The sequence below is a fragment of the Pocillopora verrucosa genome, chromosome 11, assembly GCF_036669915.1.
Source record: "Pocillopora verrucosa isolate sample1 chromosome 11, ASM3666991v2, whole genome shotgun sequence".
Classification (NCBI taxonomy): domain Eukaryota; kingdom Metazoa; phylum Cnidaria; class Anthozoa; order Scleractinia; family Pocilloporidae; genus Pocillopora; species Pocillopora verrucosa.
The window spans coordinates 13,960,612-13,985,123 of NC_089322.1; the positions used below are offsets into that span (position 1 = coordinate 13,960,612).

The 24,512-nt window shown below is 38.5% G+C and overlaps 1 protein-coding gene across 1 annotated transcript; it reads left to right on the forward strand.

Moving 5' to 3' along the window:
* Positions 1 to 4,455: 4,455 nt before the first annotated feature.
* Positions 4,456 to 24,071, forward strand: LOC131794542 (coadhesin). The gene is made up of 29 exons (XM_059112061.2): positions 4,456 to 4,594; positions 7,288 to 7,455; positions 8,078 to 8,217; positions 8,435 to 8,588; positions 9,143 to 9,343; positions 9,623 to 9,802; positions 10,227 to 10,397; positions 10,753 to 10,923; positions 11,376 to 11,546; positions 12,040 to 12,207; positions 12,635 to 12,811; positions 12,923 to 13,093; positions 13,371 to 13,541; positions 13,911 to 14,081; positions 14,455 to 14,622; positions 14,891 to 14,935; positions 15,192 to 15,749; positions 16,161 to 16,721; positions 16,945 to 17,496; positions 17,797 to 17,961; positions 18,295 to 18,456; positions 18,795 to 18,928; positions 19,287 to 19,425; positions 19,701 to 19,760; positions 20,241 to 20,331; positions 20,963 to 21,165; positions 21,329 to 21,614; positions 21,972 to 22,464; positions 23,071 to 24,071. The coding sequence occupies exons 1-29, from the start codon at positions 4,498 to 4,500 to the stop codon at positions 23,095 to 23,097; spliced, it is 5,955 nt and encodes a 1,984-aa protein (XP_058968044.2). The 5' UTR covers positions 4,456 to 4,497; the 3' UTR covers positions 23,098 to 24,071.
* The last annotated feature ends 441 nt before the right edge of the window (positions 24,072 to 24,512 follow it).

Genomic DNA, 24,512 nt, shown 5'->3' on the forward strand with positions numbered 1-24,512 from the left:
CTTTATGCTAAACAAAATACAAAATATTTATGCAATGAAAACAGCTTTTTGACTATTTTTCTTACAATTTTCCAAACGTTTTACAAAGCTTTTTAGCACTCTCTTAATATGACATTAACTCTTTAAACATTTTTCTCGTAAAGTGTCTCGCTATAAAAAACCCTTAATGTGATACAGTGTATATCTTCGATAAGAATCATTTTAAATGGTAGACATTCTAGAGCACGCTTCCACAATTATTTCATTTTGCAATACTTTGACGATCTAAACATAGAGAATTATTTCTAATGAGAATTAAATCATGACGACACCATTTTTCAGGTTGAGTTGAAACAGGTCAAACGCGTGATCACCAGTTAACAGCTATGCGAAGAAAGTAAAACAACTCAAGAGGCTACTTCTGCAGCCGACGGAGACCTTTTCGTTATGTCTATGTTCTTTTGGTTTTTGAAAGAAAAAGTAAACTCATTAATTAGATTTAATTAGTTTAGAGTGAGAGAAAGGCGGATACCTTTTCCCAAAGTACTGGCCTCGTGTTGTAACGATGTCTATTTCGATAAGAAGTTCATCCATTTTAAATCTGGAGTTTAATCAGGACAAAGGCATCATTTTTTGCGGACTTTAAAGTATAATATCACTATTATCTACGTTAAGTTACCAAAGGAAACTGCAAGACTTTAAAATTGACACATTCCCCTCCTTCTTGTTCAATATATCATGGTATTCTTCATAATAAAATATCCAAGAATATTCTCGCTTCCATGTTAATATACACATTGCCCTTACATTGTCGATCTTAAAGATATAGTTTTTTGTTTACGTTTATGCTATTCTTAAGGGAATGAAAGGTGTTTTATCGGACAACTGGAAAAAGTTAGAGATTTCTGTAATCGCTGTTTGCTCTGTTTAATAAATCTAGTTTATTTGTTTCAATTTTGCTTGCAGCAAATCAATTTGATAAATCTGTAATGCACGATTAGAATTTACCGTTTTGTTTTAAATGGCGTTTCTCAGTCGGTTCTTAGATATTGTGCGAAGTGTGGATCAAAAGTTCCAAAGTTCATTTGGTTATATTGTAATCCACATTTACATTTATGACAATAAGGAATGAAAATAATGATCTGTTACATTACGGCAAGTTTGACACCGACGGCCTCTCTATCTTCTAATTTTTTGCATTGTACAACATGTTAAAAAGTCATTGATTTAAGGACTTGTCGGTTTTATGTCTTTTGTAAGGAACAGTTTTATTCTGCCGTGACAAATCATTTTGTTAAGAATGATACTCTCCTCTCTCGTGAAGGAAATTCGAATCACTGAGGGCCTTGAGTTTATAGTTCTGCATATAAGTATATCTGCTTGGTCCTGCATATGCCATCGTCTTGAGATCTCTTCATAATGACAACTTTCCTCTAGCAAGTGCTAAGAATGGAAAGATTTTGCTTTCTTAAAAAAACGAACATGCCTCCTTTAAAAGTGAGACATTTCGAGGAAAAAGTTGTCTTTGAAATAATAGGAGCTTTTTTGGGAAATTATTCTCATACAAATTGGAATTCTTCAGTTAAGTACCAGCCATCATTTCTTATTTGACTAGTAACTAAAGTAGCTAAAGAAAAGTTTGGCTTCGTTTGCTAACTGTCCAGAAGGGTTTCCTACAAAGTTCGGAGTTACTAAAAAAAACTGTCTGTGAAGGACGTTCCGACATCAATATAATCGATAGAGTGCTTGTGTCTCCGAAATGAATTAGCATTTCTTAAATACTGCGTAATAAAATGTTTGTACAACGTAACAAAGCAAATGAGTTCCTTGCTGGAATTCATCCGCGGGGATGCGCCCGAATAGTCCTAGCACAATATTGTTTCAAAGAACCATTTTCTAAACCGGCGATATTAAAATTTTGAGGAGTGAGGAAAAGTGAACCTCACAGTAAAAAAGTATACGTCCAAATAATGATAGTCTATTTCACTTAGAAATGTCCATAAATTTTCTGAAACCCTAGTATTTTCTTATTATCCAGGGCCGGGTTGTTCAAAGCTGGGTTAAGATAACCCAGGGTTAGTGTGAAATCCGATTTCAGATCTAAAAGCTTTACAAGAAAATTCAGTCGAATTCTTTTTGTTTAGAGTATGACTATTTGATGCTTTAAAAAGGACACTGAAAATTTTCCCAAAAAGGCTTTTGAGTAAAGGAATAAAGAAACGCAGATTAAAATTTAACCCTGGGTTAGCGCTAATCGGCCTTCGAACAACTGGGCCCAGGACACCTAAAAGAAAAAAGATCACCGAAGATACTCTAATATTTGTGAAAGCGTACCCGACAAACAAATGTACAATTCTTTCCATTCGTTTTCATAATTACATCTCTTCATGCCAAAATAACACTTTTTTAGAAAAATTTTTTGCAAGATTACAAGATGAATTTTGGCTGAATGGCTGTATGTTTTGAAGATTCCAACGAATCTTTTCTTTTTTCGTCAAAAGGAATCGAACGGAAAGAAGAAAGAACGCAAATTCACGATCTATTTTCGACAAATATCTGGATTATCTTGCTAATGAAGACCGAAAGAAAATACTGATAAAATCTGCACTGTCACTGAACAAGTTTAATCACCCTGCTTACGCAGACGCTGTAAAAACGTCCCGGCGGAACTCTTGTCAAAAGTGGTTTTGAGAGAAATTTATTTGAACAAGGGTTACGGTTCGGTTGGTATTGTTTATGCGATAGATACGAGACTTTTTTTTATATCAAAAGAGCCTAGGAACGAATTTTGGCGTCCATTCAATGCAAAGAATAGAAAAAACTTGGAAAGAAAGACGTGAATCATTTTCCGGAAATAGCTTCTAGTAATCATCAACAATGCTACAATTGTTATTTTGACTAAAATTGATTGAATTAGAGACGATCAATAAATATACACCCGTGGGGAAATCGGCATAAAAGAAACCATTATCATTATTAAAGAATGAACCTTGGTTGCTCCGAAAGATGCATATTTCGTTAGTTAACTTAATTTTACACAATTCTAGGAATACTATGTAGCCTCACAATTTTACAAAACCAGTTTAAATGAACTTCAGTCGTTGGCGTATTGTTCAAAACCTATGTAGATAGGAAATCGCATTTTAGTACACATTTACTAAAAAAATTGTAGCCAAATATCGATTATTTCTTTTATATTCGCCCTTGTATCGGGTAAAAGCAATATCTTCATTACAGATCAAACCACTTGCCCCCCAAACGAATCAGTGACAAGTGGTAATTGCAGCCCAAGGCCACTGCGGTAAGGTCGCCACTCATGAGTCTGCATTTTGATGCACTTATACGGAAAATACTCTACACTAAATCATACCGACTTTTTCGTTATCATCGATAAGATACCCATCTAGGGTAACGGACAAGAAATTTAAAAAATCGTCAAATAATTCGAAAACCTGAGCGTCCTAGGAAAAAAAAAGAACCTTTCTTTTAATTTTTCAATGAAAAGGTGAAGTAAACGAGAACTATGGGTTGGTACAACTCAGCATAAAACTCGGAAGTTCTACAATTTCCCTTTGATTTGTTATATTTATTCCTCTATCGATATATTTTAGAGTGATAAAAGCTGAAGAGGCATAAATTCTAATATAGTCAGCCAACCGTGAAGTGTTCCTATCGCAGTCAAGAACATTCTATTTCAAGAGGTTCTCACGGTTTGTCGTCAACCTCAACAAAACCCGATTTGTTACACAAAGACGGTTTGAGACTTAAGATTTACGCCATTACATTGCAATGAAATCTAGTAAATCTCAACAAAGGGTTAAAATTTCTTCCCACGAGAACAGGGTGTCTAATATTGGCCTCAATCACTTTCAGTTCACGCAAATGATTTCTTGTATAGAGTTCACTAAGGCACGCGCCACAGAAACTTATATCTCTTCAGTTTCACCGCAGCAAAATATATCGATGAAAACATCTTAAAGCCAAGTTACATTCTAAAATCTCACATATGTACGCCCTGTGTATTCTCTCTGACGCTTGCCTTTGCGGGAATCAATAATTTAATTGAGGGTATTGTGTAAAACTCTCGTCAATTATCTTTAAACGACTAAAGTTGAATAGACAAGAAAAGGTCACGAACCATAAAATTAACCAAAATTAAAACCCTGCAGCACTTGACCTTGATAATTTCACATGAAGAATTTAGCAAAAGAGAAATAAATAAGATCTTTCTCTGAGTCATCGCTTAAAACAGCCCAATCTAACCCTGAAAGTAATGGCATCGCTCTTTGATGGAACATTATTTTTTCTCAGTCTAATTAAATACGATATGACGTCGTATATACGAACGTCACTTAACTTTGTACTTAAGCGGGCGTTGGATTGCGGTCAGCTAAACAAAAGAAGTCTTAATGCTCTACGTTTAAGGTTACCCGGGCTAACATAGACATAACGAAAAGGTCTCCGTCGGCTGCAGAAGTAGCCTCAAAGTGCCAGAAGAACAGGTTTTAGCCGATCAAGATGTCGCGTTCTTCGTGGAAATGGCTGTTTGTGTTCATAATTGCAATCGTATTCTCACAAGCAAGAGGCACTTATTACGGACATGGATATTACCCAGGTAAGTTTTTATATTTTTTTCCTTTTTTTTTCTTTTTCCTTTTTGGTATAATAACATCAGTAAGGCTTTTCTTACAGAACAGTTGTGAAACAAAGTGCGGTTCTTAATCAAACGCAATTTTAAGTAGATTCTTTATCGTAAAAATTTCAAAGATGATATACCTTTATTCGTGGTTACTTTTTTTTGGATCCAAATGATTCTACCTTTTTTTTTAAGTTGTTTACCTCAAGAAAACCACACACACTTAATGAAAATTTTAACCGAGACATGCTGTTTTACATAAAAACCTTTTTAAAAGTACACTTTTACCCAGAAGTACTTTCCCTTTAAAAATTTTGGGAAATTTTATATCAAGAAAACCTTTTCAAGCAAGATTCTGACATTTTTCTGAACAAACACCTTCCCTAATCATCAATTCCCAATTATGAAGTTACAAGTTTAATTTCCTCGAACTCTCAAAAAAGGACGAGCAAGTCGTTACATGAAGCTAATTACGTTTCCTAAGGTAATTTAAACGTTCCCATGATAAAGCCTTTCATTACAATTGAAAAGAATACAAGCAGGAAAAAATGTTCATTTTAAGACAACGTATTTGTCATAATATCATCTCACTTGACGATTTTCATCCATATTCCTGTCACTATGGTACATCCTGCCTTCTAACAATAGGGCGAACATTCCTTATGCATTAAAAGAATGCGTATTGCATTGTGTTAAATCTTTCTGAAAGACTGTTCTTTACACTCCCGCTTAAAATTAGCTGATTTCATATGTGATGGATTTTCAACGAGTGGGTCACTAAAAAATATTGGTCTCTATAGGGAAACGTGCCAAATCTATTTTCTTTTTTACGCTGTATAACTGCTGGTGTACACCAAGGCAAGATCCAGTGTATGTCAATGTTCAAAAAATTGAAAACGACTTTAAGGCAATGTCTGCTCTCTTGCCACAAAGTTATTATAATGTTACCAACTTTACCCAAGGCATAAAAATATCAATCTTACTCTGAACAATCCCATTTTTTGTGGCGCAATATAGTGTTTGTTGTCTACCCAAGATTAGGGACTTCGCATTTAAGTATTTGACACGGGAACATTTGAACCACATAAAAACAGTTTCTTTATCAAGAGTTAAGAAAGAATTAGCAAAAATTAAAACTGCAAGTTTCTTTTACACGATCTTAGTACTCTTGTTCTTATCTTCGATCAGTTTCAAGCTACGCTCTTAAAAATTAAAATTTTCTTCGCATTATGTTGAGCAATTAGACCACAAACCAAACTTTACGACAACTTAATATATTCGTTTGAAATTTTCCAACAACCTCTTCGAGCAAGGACAAATCCTTGACGGCAGACAGGATTCAACAGTAAATCTTAACACAGGAACTGATCCATTTCATTTCTCTTTTACAAGCCATCAATGGAAAAAGGCTTGCAGCCACTTAATATTGAGTAACGCCAGAACATAGACAAGGGTGGGGTAAACCTCCAGGCAATTAACCCAGTGAAATAAAGATCGCTGTTTTTAGTCAGATATTATGCCTTTCTTCCTCATAATTCAAGCTTAACCCATTAGAAAAACCCCTAAAACTCCCAGGACGGTAAACAAGTTACTTTTTCCCACAACTGCTACACTCTGCCTAACAAATAGCGCTTTAATTTTATATAGAATAACAAATTCCCCAAAATAATGAAACTTAATTCACAACAGGTAAAAAAAAAAAAAAAAATTAAAAAACTTGACTTAACCACTCGCTATAAGAACAGCAAGCTAAAATCTAACTGAAATCGATAAATCAATTCAAACTGCTGTGCTCTGTCTGATATGTGGAACAAACGGAACTTTGATGTTTTTCTCTTGCATTCGCGGAAACTTTATGGGTAGTCATGCCGGTTTTACACTGGTCCTCTTATACCAGATAAGCGTATTTTTTTTTTAGCATTTGTAGTTAATTGAATACCCAGTATCGCATATGCGTAAATGAAGGAAACGACGTAGGTAATCGCTTTTAGAGATAATTTTCCCTAAATAGCTTTGAATTGAGGAAAGGAAGAAATGTCACCAGCGTCAATCATTAATCATTTAACCTCGAAAGTATTTTTGCATGATTTCCGGCTGTGCATTTTTTTTAAACTTAAGTGACTGTTGCATAATCTCTCTCTTTTTGTTATCTTTCGTCATTTCCCATATCTAATTCCCTTCGATTTTCTAGTCAGGAAATACTTTGTTTCAACAATTCCTGTTAGTTTCTTCTTCAACAGGAAATGCTCTTTCCCATTTGTTCTCATTTGTCTCTGTGACGTCGGCTTAAAATAAAGGCTCATTGAATAGTTTATGTTATAACTGCAGGACCACCATAGTCTGGGCTATACCTAAGACCTCCCTCCCTCCCTCCCAAAGTGTGGTTTCGTCGGTCAGTTGGTAGAGGCGTCCAACTAGTATTTAGGGAGACTGGGTTCGAATCCCGTCGAAGACGGATTTTTTTTCAGGCTTCTTTCCTGCAATTGCATAAATTTCAGGCCATGTAACTGCAAGGATCATTTGATTTAACTTAAGATTTTTAGAACTTTTTAAGGTTTGAACTGAAACGAGCGTAAGCTGTTCGAAAGTATCGTCTACAGTCGTCATTTATTAATGATCAGTTAGCTTGCTTTCGCAGATGTTAGAGTTTTGTCTTTTCTTTTATTTCTTAGCACCGACTACGCAATCGCCCGCATGTCCGTCATATATCACCTCAAACAATAATGTAAAGTTCACCGCCTCGACCAGCAGCCTGGGGCCTGGGCACCCAATAATAAATGGAAACGACATATGGTGCGCAGCAACCATCGACAAAGCACAACATCTCATTGTCGATTTAGGTGGGTAGCTGACGTAGAATTCAAGTGTATATGTTATAGGACTGTCAGAACTCCATGAAGCGGCATACCATCAAAGACAAAGCTTAAAGAAAAGAGTTTAAACGATAGCGATAATTACTTGGAAATCAGGTCTGTGTGCGAAAGGGTATTTCACGAGAAGTATGACAGAAAAATGTGCAAGGTAAATCACAAAACAAGGAACCTCTCAGTCCCTCTGTGCCTTCTTGCATGGTCCTTCATCATGGTCTGGGGAAAGCCTGGCATTTGTGCTCCAGAGATTTCAGCGGCAAGTGGGTCTTTACCATAAAGTAATTTCCATTGCAACGGAATGACATCATAGCGTTGAATAACATCTTGCGCAACAGCTTAAAGTGCTGGCAACCGCTAACTGAGCATGAAAAATTCAAATATGTATAGAAAGATAATGTTTTCCATTGCCTTCGTTTTGCCTACTTCTTTGGTCAACTCCAATGCCAAGTCATCTATTCTTATGAAACATCAGGAAAATTATACAACGAGAATGACTTCTTTCTATAGTCAGTCCTATTTTCAGGCATTAATGTTGTTGAGGAACTAAAGAATGATTAGACATACATTTTTAACTGTTTCGTTTCTTTTCAAGGTGGGGTTGTCAAGATAGACCACGTGACTATACAAGGAAAAGCAGGCACAAAGCAATCAGTTTCAATGTATTATGTAAAAACAAGTAAAGACGGGAGCACTTTTAATTACATTCTTGATGATAGTGGAACACGTCCCAAGGTAAAACATCATTAAGTGAACAAAGTGCCAATTGATCTTGACACAATTGCTTGCATTTTATTCTTTGATAATATAGTCTACCCATGACCAGACCAGACATGCTAACATTAATAGAACTGTAATCCAAACCCTCATTTTGCGCTGACTGTAAGATTATTCTCCGGCTTTTTTTAAGCCGGCGCGGCAATATAATTTTTCGCTTGTTTCCTTTTTTCAGGCATTTTGGGGTGCAATAGATGATGGTGATTTTGTGGCCAAAACGAACTTGAAGAAACCTGTCAAAGCTCGATATGTATCGTTTAATCCGAGAGAACCACAAACAGACGCAAATGGTCTCTGTCTGCGAGTGGACGTTAATATATGCAACGGCGGTAAATATCTGAATTTAAGGTTAAGGACGCATAGGAAGGCGTAAAAATAATTGATCAAAGGGACATACCAAACAAAGAAGAAATTCCATCAGACTTCTCCGCCTTCTCTCCAATATACATCGATAATTCCTTTAAAGAGGAAAGTATAAAAGGAACTGAAATTAGGAGAGGATACGCGTCTGTCGATTGTAATATTACATGATAACGAATATAGAATCGATCCTGAAATAAGGCCTGAAAAAAAATTCAGGCCCGTATCGCAGAGGTCATGGGTTCAAATCCCGTACGGGCCTGAATTTTTTTCAGGCCTTATTTCAACTACTAGTTCAGTAGTGCTCATAACTGCGATGATCGATTCTATATTCGTTTCTTCAACCGCAGTGCACACATATGATTTTCATATGATTACAGCTATTATAACATGCAAATTTCCAACATTTTTCTCGAGAACAACACCTTTTGTGGCTTGGCAAGGACCTATGTGACGCCGGTGTGATAAAAGCTTAAACATTTTGTAATGTTATGCTTCTAAAGTATCTGTGTGGCATTTGCAGAACTGACACCCATAAATGGCGGATGGACGAGTTGGTCCAGCTGGTCAGAATGTTCTCAGCAGTGCCACATTTATGGTCAAGGATCTGGATATGCCATCAAGAGTCGGCATAGAACTTGTTCAAATCCCATTCCTACGTTCGAAGGAGCCGCATGCAAAGGGAACTCGGGAGAAGATGCCTTTTGCCTAAACAGCTGTTCTTGTAAGTGCTATAATTATTCTATCTATCATGTTTTAGATGCACCACCAACCAGCAATATATTTTCCAAACAAATAAATCTTTGGGGCACGATTTTGTAATGGTATTCTCATTTCACAATGTTTTCATACAGCCACGATTCTTCCCACGATGCAAATTTTATGAAAAAGTTTTACTAGCGTCGCCAAAACTAACAAAGGGGTCGCATTCACTCTTGGCCCACCTTTAACACGCCTACGTCTTTAGAAATTAAAACAACCAAATTGTTCTGGTTCCTTGTAGCTCAAGTGAATGGAAATTGGGGTTACTGGTCACAATGGTCTGCCTGCAGTAAAACTTGCGGTAACGGGACAGCGACTCGGACAAGGAAATGTGATAGTCCTCCTCCCTCTGGCGGCGGGTCCTCTTGTGTTGGAGACGCAAAACAAACGAAGTATTGTAGTGATCGTCTGCATTGTCCAAGTAGGTGATAGTCTAAATGCAAGTATTTACTGCTCATCTCATTTTTTTATGCCAAAACGAATGAACATGAAACCTTTAATTTTCAAGATCGAACATTTTAGTCCTCTTGTTGATCAAACTTCTTGCTTCGCTATTCCCGACTAAGGGTAATATCTCCTACTACTGAAATTTTTATCATACAGTATTATCTTTCCTTCAATTTACTTTGTGTGTTGCTCAATTTCTGGCCGTTATAAACTAGAGCGATAATATATTTTTTTCAGCACGAGGAAAATTTCGAAATTTTTGGGCGAGCGATAGTTTATTTATTCACATTTATCTGAGTCACGCTTGTTTTGTTGCCCATAAACCATGGGCTGGAAAATCGACTAAATACTTGATGCCCAAAACCTTGCTTTTTCTCCTTTTCTCTTGAAATGCATAGTTAATGGTGGATGGTCTCCCTGGTCCAGCTTTGGAGGATGCTCGGTGAGCTGTGGAGGAGGGAAACAGACACGGTATAGGACATGTAACAGCCCATATCCTCAGCATGGTGGCCATGACTGTGCGGGGAGTAATGTCGATCATCGAAACTGTAACTCTGACCCATGTCCAAGTACGTATCACAAAGATACCTGAGGTACAAGTTGGTACCAGGGATCAATTATAGGGTGGGACACAAATCACAAGAAGATGAACCCTTTCCGCGCTTCTAAAACGATGACAAACTGACAACAAAATGCTGTGGTGATTTTTTCCAGTAACCTTGTACTGAAACCACCAGTGAAGTAGAGAGCGGAGTGGAGACTATTTATTGCAGCTCGACTCCCATCCCCTTGGTCCGCGCGGAACTGGTGCAAACAGATTAGATTATAGATTATAGATTCTTAACATCCATACGATGTACAGCTCTACTTTTTTAAAATTTATTTGCAAGTATTTGTTATTTATTCCTTTCTCTGATTGGTCAGTTAATGGCGGCTGGACTAATTGGCAGTCATGGTCAGGTTGCTCTGCGACGTGCGGAGGAGGTTCACAGACGCGCAAGCGCTCTTGCAACAATCCCCCACCACAACATGGCGGCATTCACTGTAAAGGAAGCGATACAGATCATCAATCTTGCAACACTGAAAATTGCCCCAGTAAGTAAATTTCGCAGATAATATCTGTAGAACCTTTAACAAATGGCTACAGAAGTTTAAAAAACTAATCCTACGGAAAAATGCTGTTTTTGTAACAATTTTATCTGACTTTTGTTTTGTAAATGAAACCAGATGTGTTAATTAAGCCTTCCCCTTTTTTACTCAAACGCTTTTTTTCGTTCTAACTCACCTATTAGTTACATTTCATATGGTGTGAACCTTCGTTCACTGAGCGGAAAAAAATTTGTTGAGGTATGTCCATGTCGTAAAAATTCAATATAATCCCCTTGGGAAGGAAGCAAATTACAAATGTGGCCTCTATTGTGCCCGTAACTCTTGACGAAACAATATCTTCCCGTTTCGTTAATGCTAAACATAGTCTTACGCAGCGCAGAATTGACTCCAAATATGGTGAGGCGACTCCTTTTTGAATCATCATGTTTCCATTTTAGTTAATGGAGGCTGGACTGAGTGGACACAATGGTCTGCCTGTGACAAAACGTGTGGCGGTGGAAGCTCCTATCGACGAAGGCAATGTACCAGCCCACCACCTCAGAACGGTGGCAAAACATGCCCTGGAAATGGTTACGAAGTTCAGAGTTGCAATTCGCAAGGATGCCCAGGTACTTACCAAAATCAAGTCTAGATCAATGAATCGATTAAATTATTGTCGTATTATATTTGTCCATTACAACTTCCAAATCCAATGATCAAAAGGAAGAATCTCACTCCCATGGATATCTTTAGCAGGAGTTAACACATGATTAGTAATATCCTCGTATTTAGTATTTCAAATCTAGATAAGAGAGTTACTCTGAGTCATTTGAAGCCACGCAATAACATTCTCCTTTAACCGTTTCAAAGTGGCGTTTATTGTTCATGTTCGTTCTCAGTTACTGAATTTAAATCAAAGATTCCAATATTTCAACTCTATTGGTTCTGCTCCTTCATCTCGGCTATTTTTGGAGAGTGATTTAGAATTGAGCCTTCTTGACATGCTTTATTCCGTTGGGAGCAATCTCCGTCACTATTTTCTATTTTATTGTATCCACTTATGATCAATGACTTCGCACGAGTTAATCAGAGCCTTTAAAAATGATGTTTTATCTGAAATAGTCAATGGTGGTTGGAGTGCGTGGAGTCAGTGGTCGAGCTGTAGTAAATCCTGCGACGGACAGCGAACGAGGCAGCGCTCGTGCACCAATCCTCCGTCATCCAACCAAGGAGCCTCTTGCCCAGGGTTAAGAGTACAATCTGAAGCGTGCAATGTGGGAAAGTGTCCAGGTAAGTGCAAGAATAGCTTAACTTTATACCTAAAAAAAAAACCAGACTTAAGGTGAGCTATTTATAGAGGGAAAACCAAAATACCGTACATACCTCATTCGAATCATGCACTATAATGCACTTGTTCATCGGAAATCACGTGAAATACTCAGGAGGATTGATTTTTCCACTGTAAAGAAACAAAAGGTGCATAACAGCTCGGGAATCAACCAAGAATATTGTCGCCCAGGAACCTCAACATGATCAGTAATTGGTTAACGGATGAATTAATAACGATACTTTAAACTGACGAAATTTACTTGAGACCAGTGGTATCAAGTTTATTGTGAACAGACCTTCTCTTGCGCTCAAAAGGAGAACAAAGAAACCTTGGAAACCCAACATTAGTTGATAAACACAGGTTTCATACAAAATTTTCTCTGCATAGGCCCAGTACATGGCGGCTGGAGCGACTGGAGTGAATGGTCGACCTGTACAAAATCGTGTAGTGGAGGAACACAAAAGAGGACAAGATCTTGCACTAACCCTACTCCTGCACACGGTGGAAATAGCTGCAGTGGAAACTCAGAGGAGTCCCAACAGTGCAACAAACAAGCATGTCCAGGTAAGAAAGAGGGGATCGAAGGCATAAAACTACCCTCATAGTGAAGGAATCTACAAAATATCTGTTTCGTGAGACAAAAAGATTGAATGTCTTCGTTCCTTTTGTTTCCAGTGGACGGCGGGTGGACTGAGTGGGCCCAATGGACAGGATGCAGTGCAACATGCGGAGGTGGAACACGATCAAGAAGACGTGCCTGTACCAATCCACCACCGTCCAATGACGGATCAGGATGTACTGGCGGATACGTGGAGGTTGAAAGGTGCAACACACAATCGTGTCCAGGTGAGGCATAGGAAGAAGAACCTGGAAAGTTAACCAAGAGTTACGTACGACATTCCTTTTGGGTTGATGAGTTTGGATTTTTATATTTTTGCATAAAAGCAGAGAATTTGTAACATTTTGTCCCAGAAATTGTAATTTCGACGCTAAATACTTCGTTTTTCTTGACAGTAACTTGGCACCCGAATGCGTAGATTTGATCTTTTAAAAAGGTAAAGATAACCGTGAGGACAAATGATGTTGAAAATCTACCATGCTTCTTTTTCTTTATTGCTGCTAGTGGATGGCAAATTTTCTCCGTGGACTCCATGGAAACAATGCAGCAAGACGTGTGGAGGAGGAACTCAAACCCGGACAAGGCAGTGTGATAATCCCCCTCCCTCCCAGGGTGGGAAGCCCTGTGTTGGAGATACCCTCCAGACTCGAGTGTGTAGCACCAACGTCTGTCCAGGTGAGTTCTATTAGTGTTTTCGGCTTCCAAATTGGTACTCATAAGTAAAAAAGAAAGGTATACCGAGGGATCCTTCCTTCCATCGAGAAATTAACGGATAATGATTCACTCCACAGCAAAAGTAATGGTTAAAGTTTCAACTAAAAGAAAAGAAGGTAGAGTTGTCTTTTGGCGACTCAAACACACGGCAAAGTCAAATCTGAAGAGCAAGAAATGGTCATCTTTTTACCATTCACGCAGCAGTAATGAGAAAGTTTTCAGTGGCAATGATTAACCAATCAACCATAGACATAGACAAAGTAAGACAAAAAGCCTAGTTAGCTCTTCTCTGTAATTTACAGAGAGAAATCGACTTCATTCTTTCCACAGCTGATGGTAGCTGGTCAAATTGGGCAAGTTGGAACTCCTGTAGCAGGACATGCGGTGGCGGAACACAGTCAAGAAGACGTCAGTGCGACAGCCCGCAACCGTCCAACGGAGGAACGTTTTGTCCTGGCGACGATACAGAGACAAGGGAATGCATGACCCAGGCATGTCCAGGTAAAATCATCATCGATTCGTTTCTCGGCCACCGCAATCCTTCTTTTTAAGGACAGTAACAATTCAACGCTCCAGAATACAATTAGAACTGATGGCACTCTGCACCCGATAATAGTTTCAGGCTGAAAGTATCACCGAGAAAATAAATTATAGCACTTCGTTAGAACTCTGACGTGGGGCCGATGCTCGAAACGTCGGCTTTAGAAACTCTTTCCGATGGCCAATTTACTTTAATTTGATAATAAAACCAAGTAAACTTGTAATACCTACCACCGACGCAGCTCGACAATTTCTTTGGAAACTTACCTCATTTGCACAGAAATAGTTTCTGTCGCTTAAAATTGATAGCTTCATGATCCTCTCTTAATTTCAGTTGATGGAGGATGGACTAACTGGGCTACAGGGCCATGCAATGTTCTATGTGGCGATGGAAAACGTAACCGAACAAGAACGTGCACTAACCCACCCGCCTCGGGAGGCGGTGACGTCTGTATGGGGCCAGCCTTTGAAACGGAGAACTGTAACTCTGGACCTTGTAAAGGTGACGAAATTAGCTTATTTCATAATTTAGATTACTAGTTATTATTAGGTGAAAGAAAAGCACAAGTAAGGCCAAAACTGATTGATTCTTCTCGCGAAAAAACGCTCTCTAGTCTCCGAGAATTTCAGTTGCAAGGAAAGTCTTACATTTACCAGATCACCTCAGTATCGTTCAACATAATGTATGAAGAGTGAAATCGGTTCCAGAGCAATATGTACCGGGTTTGCTTTTGGAAGTAAAAAAACTAATAGATATACTACTTTTACAGCAACTACGGCGCCAACGGCTACTGCATTGCCTACACCTACTATAGGTGAGTACACGTTATGTAAATGGCACTGCCACTATTGCAACAATTTTTGCTGTTCTAAATTTCTGTACCCGATGAAATTTTACAATCCTGCCCAGCTTCACTAAATTCAGGTAGCTGTGTTGAAACACACCACTTTTTACCAAGTTTTCGTCGAAGCTCTATAAAATCTAATTACACCTGTCGGTTTTTGTTATAAATAGTCTAAAAATAGTCTATTTAGAGCCAAAATACTTATTCTCTTCCTTCATTTCTTTAGATCCGAATATCCCCAAAATTGACCTGGTGTTTGCCATTAGTGCCACATCAGCATCATTTCAACAATCTTATGAGCTAATGAAAAACACCGTCAAGAAATTCATCGATACATACGGCGTGAACAAAATCCATTACAGCGTCATTGTGTACGGCAATCAAGTAATCCGAGTGGTCAATTTTAACAGAACCTTTCCTCTCTCCGCAAATGAGCTTAAAACAGCCATTGATCGCCAACCTGCTTTGCCCGGGGGCCCCGTGCTGACAAATGCATTACAAGAAGCCTATCGGGTCTTTAAAGAGAGTGTTGGACGATCTGGTGCTAAAAAGGTCTTGGTAGTTATTACAGATAGGAATTCTGGTTCGAGTACAAACTCCTTGAGCCAAGCAGTGAGACCGCTAGAAGATCTAGGGGTCTTGGTGATTTCGATAGGAGTAGGAAATGAAGTCTCCAGAAGCGAGTTGAATATCATTTCACCTAACCCGTTGGACGTCATATCCGCTCGTTTGAACATCAATCCATCAGTATTGGCCGTGCGTATAATGGAAAGGATTCTCAGACGTAAGCCATTTCGCTCAGCTTTACTTCGACAATATTGTTTCATTGCTATTGCTGCTATCAATGTTGTTGTTGCAAGTCAAAGATGTCTTCCCTGTATCCAGTCACTTTGAATCTAATGTGTTCTCTAAGTGTTCTGTTGTGAATTCCAGTCATTCTATCAGTCACCCAGTTAGTCTGATAGTCAGTCTGTCAGTCAGTCAGTCAGTTTGTCAGTCTCAATCAGTTAGTCTGTCAATTTGTCACTTTGCCAGTCTGTCAGTCTATCATTTTGTCCGTCAGTCAGTCAATTTATTTACCAGTTAGTGTGTGAGTCAGTAAGTCTACAGTCTCTCAGTCAGTCATTCAGTCCACCGGTCGGCCAATCAGTCAGTCTGTCTCTAATAGAATCTTTTCATTCATTCAAATTTCCAGTTAATTTCCCAGACGTTGACGTTGGTTTTGCCATCAGTGCTGCGTCAGCTGATTCAGATAAAATCTTCAGTCTGATGAAACAAATAATCAACACAATTGTTGATCGTTATGGAGTTAATAAAGTCCGGTTTAGCTTCATTGTTTACGGAAGCAGGGTAACCACTAGATTCACCTTTGACAATGCACCAATAACTCAGGAGGAACTCATCAAGGCAGTGAATGGAACTGAGAAGGTTACTGGAGACCCTGACCTCGAAAAAGCTCTAGAGGAAGCAGAACAGCTGTTCACAAAGACATCCAGGCCTAACGCTACCAGAGTGTTTGTTGTGCTCACGGATATCGTCGGAAGTGGAGATGATAACTCGCTTATAGCCACTTCTGCCAGATTACGAAAGGGAGGTGTGCTTATTCTATCAGTAGGATTTGGACAACAGGTGAACGCAATTAGTAACCAGATGACAAAGGTGGTTATAGCTCAAAGTGATTACATTGGTGTGCCGGATTTTACTACACAGAGACCAGTTGTGATAGCAGAGACCATCATGTTTAAAGCACTGCAAGGTAAGTATAACTTTAAGTGTGTGCCGCTTATGCCTAGAGATTAAGCACTGACACTTGTGTTAGGACTGAGTAGATGGCGATATTTGTTGGAAATGATTTTTTTGCAACGGCGAGTTAGTGCGTTTCAAAGAAGGGATGAGGTTTGTTCGAACCTTTAAATTTTGAGAACTTGATTTGGTACAGTGATCATGATAACTTATTTCTTCCTTCCTTCTAAATTCAGCCAATATTCCAGAGATCGACCTGACTTTTGTCATCAGTGCTACTTCCGCTTCAACCGATAGAACATTCACATTGATGAAGTCCACAATCAATAACATAATTGACAAGTATGGAATCAGCCGAATCCATTACACCGTAATTGTTTTTGGCTCTGGCTTCACAACAAGTGTTGACTTCTCTACTAACGTGCCAGACAAAGAAACATTGACTCGTTTGGTGACGAGTCTTCAGAGAGAGACTGGAACTCCAGACCTGGCGAAGGCTCTCCAAGAGGTCAAGAGAGTGTACGAGTTGAGGGAGGTCCGGCCTAACGCGAAAAAAGTGCTTGTGGTCATTTTGGACAAAAAAACGGACAATAGCAAAGTTCAGTTAGAGACGATTGCAACCGATTTGGTCCAGAAGAGTATTCTAATCATCGGAGTCGGTATTGGAAGATCAGTGGATCGAAATGAGCTTATTTACATTACCGAAGAAAACCGAAATATCATTGAAGTAGAACCAACTGAGAGGCCAGAGGAAGTGGCAAGGGAAATTATGAAGATCATTTTAAGAAGTGAGATTTATTGAACTACTTCGTATTGTTTCCTAGTTTTATTGATCATCCAGATATTCAGGCATAGGGAGATCCTTTGTGCTTTTGACTGCTGCTGACTTCCGATCCTTTGCACAAGGTTGCTATAGCCTATGAAAGAAAAAAAGGAAAAAAAAGAAAACTAGCAGAAAATTGATAACTATCAACTCTGGACACTTAGTCAAGTTATCGAACAATTCTGCACATCATCCATTTTTTCCTATGTCATTGCTGTCCGCATAAATGTTCGCAAATTTTAACGAAAATTTTAATCAATTGCAGCTTCCGGTTATTCGCAGTGGTCGGAATGGAGCGCATGCTCAAGAACCTGTCGCCAGAGGGGCGTTGCCGGGACCAGACAACGCACGCGCAATTGTGATATTCGTGAGCTAGGATGTGATGGCCCTAGTGAGCAATTTGAAGAATGCAACAAAATAGACTGTGAAGGTCAGTACACTTGATTTTTAGTTCAACAACTCTTGAATCTTGTTGGTAACTGATAAATATTGTTCAAAGTACCTCAGGAATTATCGCGGACTAAAACTCCGATAAAAAACGAAAACTGTAGGAAACCATCTAAATCCTAAGGAAAGAAAACTCTTCATACATAGACAAAGTAAGAAATGCGGAGGAAACACGATAAGTGGCGAGGCAGCATAAAGCAGAATAAAAAATTAACATATGACACACCTACTCTCAGTAAATTAAATACGTACGTAAATTTAATGTAGTCCTGGGTTTGCAAACACTGAAAAAACCCATATTAATTATATTTGTTAGGCTGTGCGGAAAGGACCTCACTCAATGACACAAATTACAGTGCCTCGACTGTTGAACAACCGGCTCAGTTTGCCAAGCTGGACACTTCTGACCCGAGTGCATCGCAAAGAGCCTGGTGCAGAGACATCAACGACGTTGGTGGCTATTTGCAGATAGACTTAGGTAAAAAACCTTTTAAAGATAATATTAAGGTTTAAAGGAGCTAAGTCATGGGTTTTGCTTAATGGTCCAATTTGCGTTAATTTATTCTTTATCTCCATTTATACAGGGACCGCACGGTATATTTTTCATACCAGGGTTTGCAAAATATCAAAATTGCGTAACAAGGATACGATATTCCTTAAAGGCAATTGATTTCTTGAGAAAACCATAAGTTCCCTTTAGATAATAAAAGCCATTCTGTTACTGCGTGACCTTTCAATGCTGATCCTGGTTCACGGAATCTTAAGACTTCATCAATTTGAAGAAAACAAAACAATTCTTGTTCTTTATCACCTCAGGGGAAACTGCTGATGTTTACCAGGTGGCCACAAAAGGTCAGGAACAAAACGATCGATGGGTTAGGAGTTATTACATAACGCTGAGCTCAGATGGCAACTCCTTCTTTAACTATACCCAAGGCGGAAGAACTAAGGTTGGTCTTCTCTTTATTCTTTAGTTTAAAGCATTTGAAAATGTTCTTACCTGTGGACAGTTTGTATTCGGAAGTTCGAAAATGACAGACAAGGGCTTCATTATAGACTCAATAAACTTGTATAACATAGCAAACCGAACGACACGAAAGTACTGCTCAGAGGCTTACAAATGAACAACCATCAACAGCACGATGAACAGAACCCGCTCGCACAGGAATAGTTAACAATTGATCAAGAGAGTAGTGCTAAGTAGCTCAAATTGTAAGACCTTTAACTGGGTTAATGATGGAAATCTTAATAAAAAGTAATACATTATAAGATCTTAAATTTTGTCTATTATCTCGCAAATAACTGTAGGTATTCTCTGGCAATCGGGATTCAAGATCTGTTGTTTTTAACAACCTCAACGCCACACAAGCCGTTCGATATGTCCGTTTTTATCCAATCACATTTAACCAGCAACCATGTATGCAGGCGTCGGTGTTTGCCTGCACTGGTGAGTCACATCTGCTATTTTATACTTCAGAGAATTCCTATTAAACAGAATTCGATTCATTTAACAATGATTTTCACTTTTGTAAGTTTGTTATCAACTTAATGTTATTTAACTGCAGCAATGTAATATCAGGTTGAAGTTACTAAAGTTGAGGGTAACAGAGGTGAATTCCACGGAAACAGGTCGATTATTTACTTTTTCTCAGTTTCATGGTTATCTTAACTCCTGGAGTCCAATCAGATATATAATATGTTTCTTTTATTTTCTGTGTCTAGAAATAATAGACCCAACAGCAAATCCAGCTCGAATTTCAGAGGATGCAGGAAATGGAATTTGTAAGTTGTTGTAACATTTCTTGTCTTTTTTTTGTGGGATTTTTCTTTACATCGTGATCCTTACCACTTTGGAATTGTCAATGTAAGTGCATTTGTTTGAGCTAAGTAAAGCCAAACCCAAAGCAACTACGACGAGCAATCATATGAGAAGACACAATAACCACCCGGCAGTCTTTGCGATGCGCGGGAAAAGGAAAGTGACCTTGTCGCGAGTATAGTTCAATCTCATTTCCATTAACCCTTTAACCCCTAACAGTGACTAGCATCTAATTTCTCCTCACAATATCACCACTGAATCACACATCAGTGTCATGAGAATAAAGGAAATGATCACCAACTGAAGAAACTCTTGATTGTTGGACGAATTCTCCTTGTCAGCACCTTAGTAAATGTACAGAGAACAGGATGGAGAGTATGAATACTGATGTTGGGGTGTAAAGGGTTAAACAAACTAATCCTGCAACTTTTTCATATTTTTAGTGATCGCGTTGTGGATATTGGCTGGCATCTTAACTTTCCTTCTTCTCCTGGCCTGTTTGTACTATTGTTGCTGGCATGTTTGCTGCAAGAGGTAAAGAGCAAATAATAAGTCATTTCTATTTTACCATTGAGCATGTCTTACATATATGTGAACCTGGAGTTTGTGCATCCAACATACTCAGCTGTACTTTTAGAAATTATGCCTGCAACGAAAATTCGTGGGTATCTTCGCCACAACCAGGCGATGTTGCATGTGCCGTATTGGGAAGAAAAATAGAGGCGAAACTTATATGCTTGTCTTTTCTTTAAGGGATCAGCGTTGTAGGAGAAGATTCTACGTAATTTTGAACAAGAAGGACTTTTTCCACTCTCCTTGAGAAAGTACCCATCATTTCAGGCGAAGTGTTGGAGAAATTCTCGAGAACAATGGATGGCTTGCTTTTAACTTGTAATCACTATGTAACCCTTTCACTCCCGTGAGTGATCAAGACAGAATTCCTCCTTACAGTATCGACACAATACCAAGCAGACTAATGACGAGAATAAAGAAAAATATCAGCTAGGGGATTATTGGTTGATCTAAGACTAAATCTCCTTAAATAACATCATAAGAAGGGTATGCCGAATAGTGAGGAGAATTACTCATGAGATCTTGGGTGTGAAAGGGTTGAAGTATTCCTGAGGGCTTACTAACTCCCTTAATTTCTTTCATTGGCTCTTAGAGGGAAGAAAAGTAAAGGTCTGACAGCTTTTAGCGAAACATACACGGAAGAAGATGGCGGGTATCTTATAGAAGACGGTGAAAGCAAGAGATGGAATCCTCGTGCGGTTCCCATGGTGGCAAGAGCACCAAAGGTCGACAAGGTTCCCGAAGACGAGGTGCAAGAGGTTAGCATTGAGATGAAAGAAGACAGTCCCCAACTTGGTGAGTACTTCGCTTCCTTTTTTTTGGATAAGAAGACCTTCGTGTATTCTTATAAACTCGAAATTAATTCATCAATCTTCTGCATGCACAATGCATGTACGATCGAGCTATAACAACTCAATTACCCATGGAATAACTAAACCTCCTACTAATTGTTTTCCAGGTGTCATCCAATTCGGCATCGAAGCCGATAACACAAAAGAACAACATGTAACGGCTGAAACTGTCCACTCAGAGACTCCATTGTATTCCCAAGAGGTCAACACTGGAACAGTAAAAAAAGGCGCTACAAAGATGACCATGAGTTCCACTGACACCCAGAAAAGGAAACGCGCTCAGAGCGAATCTGCTGCTGCAACTCTTGAGGAGGCCGAGGCTACTTCCAAACAATGGTCGTACCAGACAGAACAGAGGCAGAGCTCTGCTTTTGCTAATGAAGGTTACATGAGGTATATTTCTTTATCACGGAGTATTCAGATTAAGTGTCAGGCAAGCAAAAGTAAAGTAATCACAACCTCCAATTAAAATAAAAGTTAGTATCAGAAGGAGCCCATTCAAATTCAAAGAAAACAGGGCAAATTTGCGAAAGAATAATCAGAGAATAATTTCAGTTTTATATTTTAATTGGTCAAGAGGGTCACGCACTCGTTCAAGACAATTCCACCGAACATCTTTAGTAAGCAACAAGAAAATGAAGTTTATCCGCTTCATGGAAAAGAAGACAGTCCAGTAAACGCCTCTGTTTCACGGAACAGAGTCTCGATCAAAACTGATCCTACTTACCCTTATCTCATCCTCTTATTTAGATCTCAAGAGTCAATCGCACCTACTCAAGTTCGTACCCGAACTCAGGAATTAAGACGCGCTCAAAGCGCAGATGAACTGTCCGCCATCGACTACGACATGTTCGAACAACGACGCGAGTCGGCTCAGAGCGCCTTGAAAGGAGAAATGATTCGTGATGGTTACATGAGGATGAAACAAAGCAGCCGAGGTTCTTCAGTCGATGAAACGGACCGGGGCTTCCAAATGGGGACTGTAGATTTGGCTATCGGAGGTATCGAGGCACCGAATGTCCAACGGGGATCGAGCCAGTTCTATGGAATGGAGGAACAGGAGATGACATTCTCGGCAGATAATGGTGGACGTCATTATTATGAATTGGAAGACGGGGGATACCGTACGGAAGAGTGGTATGCTCGTGGGGGACATGAACCCGGTCGGTTGAGGGATGAAGGATTTAGGGAGATCCATGTGGAACATCAACCTATCTACCACGAAATAGAACATGATAACAAGGTTAGTGAAGAACGTGTTTGTTATTCATACGTGAAATATGATAAATTTGTTAGAGAATTCTAACTGATATCAGTATCATGGAGAAAATCGGATCTAAGTGTGTTTACCACTTTTAGTCTGAGTTTAAGGTATAACCAAAGCTTTGCACGAATAGAAGAAGTAATAAACGGTTACATATGCGATGTCGAAACAGTCCGGGCCGTATTTTTATCCCACTTATATCCATGCTTTATATTTTAACATATCTCAATATGAATTTGTTATATTGAATTTTTAAATATTATCTTAAAAAACAGTTTTCGATTTATTTTCTAGGATTCATTTGTAATTTTCAAGTATTATAAAGTTTTTGTAATAATTGCGTAATTCAGCATTCGGCTGCGATGTAGTTTTAATAAACTATCTATCTATCTATCTATCTACTATTTTTAAACCTGAAATTAAGAAATATAGTCCTGTTTTTATCGTTCAGTTTGTTAAACTCCTCTTTGGATGTTGTTTTTGCTTACTTTTGGTGCTGTCGTCATCGTTATGACAAATTGTATCAAACTTTCATTGTTTTATCTGATCATTCCAATTAAATTTATGTTTTTTTTTATTTCTTAGGGCTTCAGGCACAGCCGACTTGTCTAACAGGAACAACTGCGAAGTCGAAACTAAGTCCTTCCGTACAAAGAAGACGAAGGAGGATTACAATCTTTTCAACGAAAATGTAGTGAAATTCTTCGAAAACCGATTAGTCTAACTAGATGAGTTTAAAGGTCTAACTTTAGAGGTGGACCGCTTTTTCTGAAGTCCAAAAAATTTTAGTTAAATTGATTGCAGTCAGGTTTTTCTGTGAAACCTACCCACTGACGGTGTGGGCGGGATAGATTTAATAAGATAACATTAGAAAATTCTCATTGTGCGTGGAGATACAGCTGTGGGTATGAATTAAGGTGCAGATCTCTCGTTTTGCTCTTCTCCAGGTCAGAGGCGAAGGAAATAGAAAATTCTCTCTTCTTCTTTTGACCGAAAGGCGTTCAATGAATTAAAATGCATTAATAAATAAATAAGAAATTGGAGCAAATTTATTACTAAGGGACAATATTGACGGCGATAATATTTCTTCCTACCAAAAAAGAAAAAAAATAATAATAAAAAATAATAACAAATGTGTGATTATTAGTGTGTATTATTATTTTTTTTTATATTAGAAATTAGCTCTTTCTGTATATTTCCAATTCCTTTTTGCCCCTAGAATTAAAGAAATTCGCACGTTTGCGCAAAGGCTATTATAAAGTATTTCCATTCAAGAGAGAAGGCCTTGTCACCTAAACCTGCAGTTGAGAAACATTTTGCTTGGGTATCTCTCTATAGGCGAAATAATTTATTAGCCCATTTGCTCTACTTTGTAACTATAAGATAAAAACATAGTGGGCCGTTCTTTTCTAGAGAATCCTATTAGGAAATTTACGAGCATTTTGTACAGTTGAAAAATGTTTACTTTGTTTGTCGAGTTACAGTACAGGAGTTTCAGTACATTGCTATCTTGCTGTAGTTTAAATTATTGAATTTAATCGATCAAATTCCTATTTCAATTGTATTAGCTGGAGGCATTCCTTGAAATAAAACATGGTGTTTTAATAAAGTGTTAATGTGTGTTTGAAAACTAAGAGGTTCCCATTCTTTCGTTTATTTTTCACTTCTTTCTTCCATTTTACCTCCTCCATTAAATTTCTCTTCATCTCTCCCCTCCCTCCCTCCCCACTTTCTATCTCCTATCCCCTTCCCTATCCTTCATTCTCCTCTTCAGCCTCCCTCCCTATTTTTTCCTTCCCATTTCTCCCTCTCCCTTTTTCTTTCCCCCTCTTCTTCCAGACCCTCAAACATTCCTCTTCCCCTCGGTTATTTAAAGTAGAATGTTCACCATGTCATAACATTAATTTCACACTGGATCCTCGTGATACTAAGAAGGGTAAAGGTGAAGTTATCTCTTGATTTAGAGGACCCATCCTACAGAGATTAATTGTGGCTTTAGTAGAAAGAAATGTTGTAGTGTTGTAACA

What these genes read in the sequence shown, in the direction of transcription:
- LOC131794542 (XM_059112061.2), top strand. Translation starts at nt 4,498, where the DNA reads ATGTCGCGTTCTTCGTGGAAATGGCTGTTTGTGTTCATAATTGCAATC. An exon ending in CAATGTGGGAAAGTGTCCAG is followed by an intron (nt 12,208 to 12,634) that starts GTAAGTGCAAGA and finishes TTCTCTGCATAG; the next exon opens with GCCCAGTACATGGCGGCTGG. An exon ending in TGGCATGTTTGCTGCAAGAG is followed by an intron (nt 20,332 to 20,962) that starts GTAAAGAGCAAA and finishes ATTGGCTCTTAG; the next exon opens with AGGGAAGAAAAGTAAAGGTC.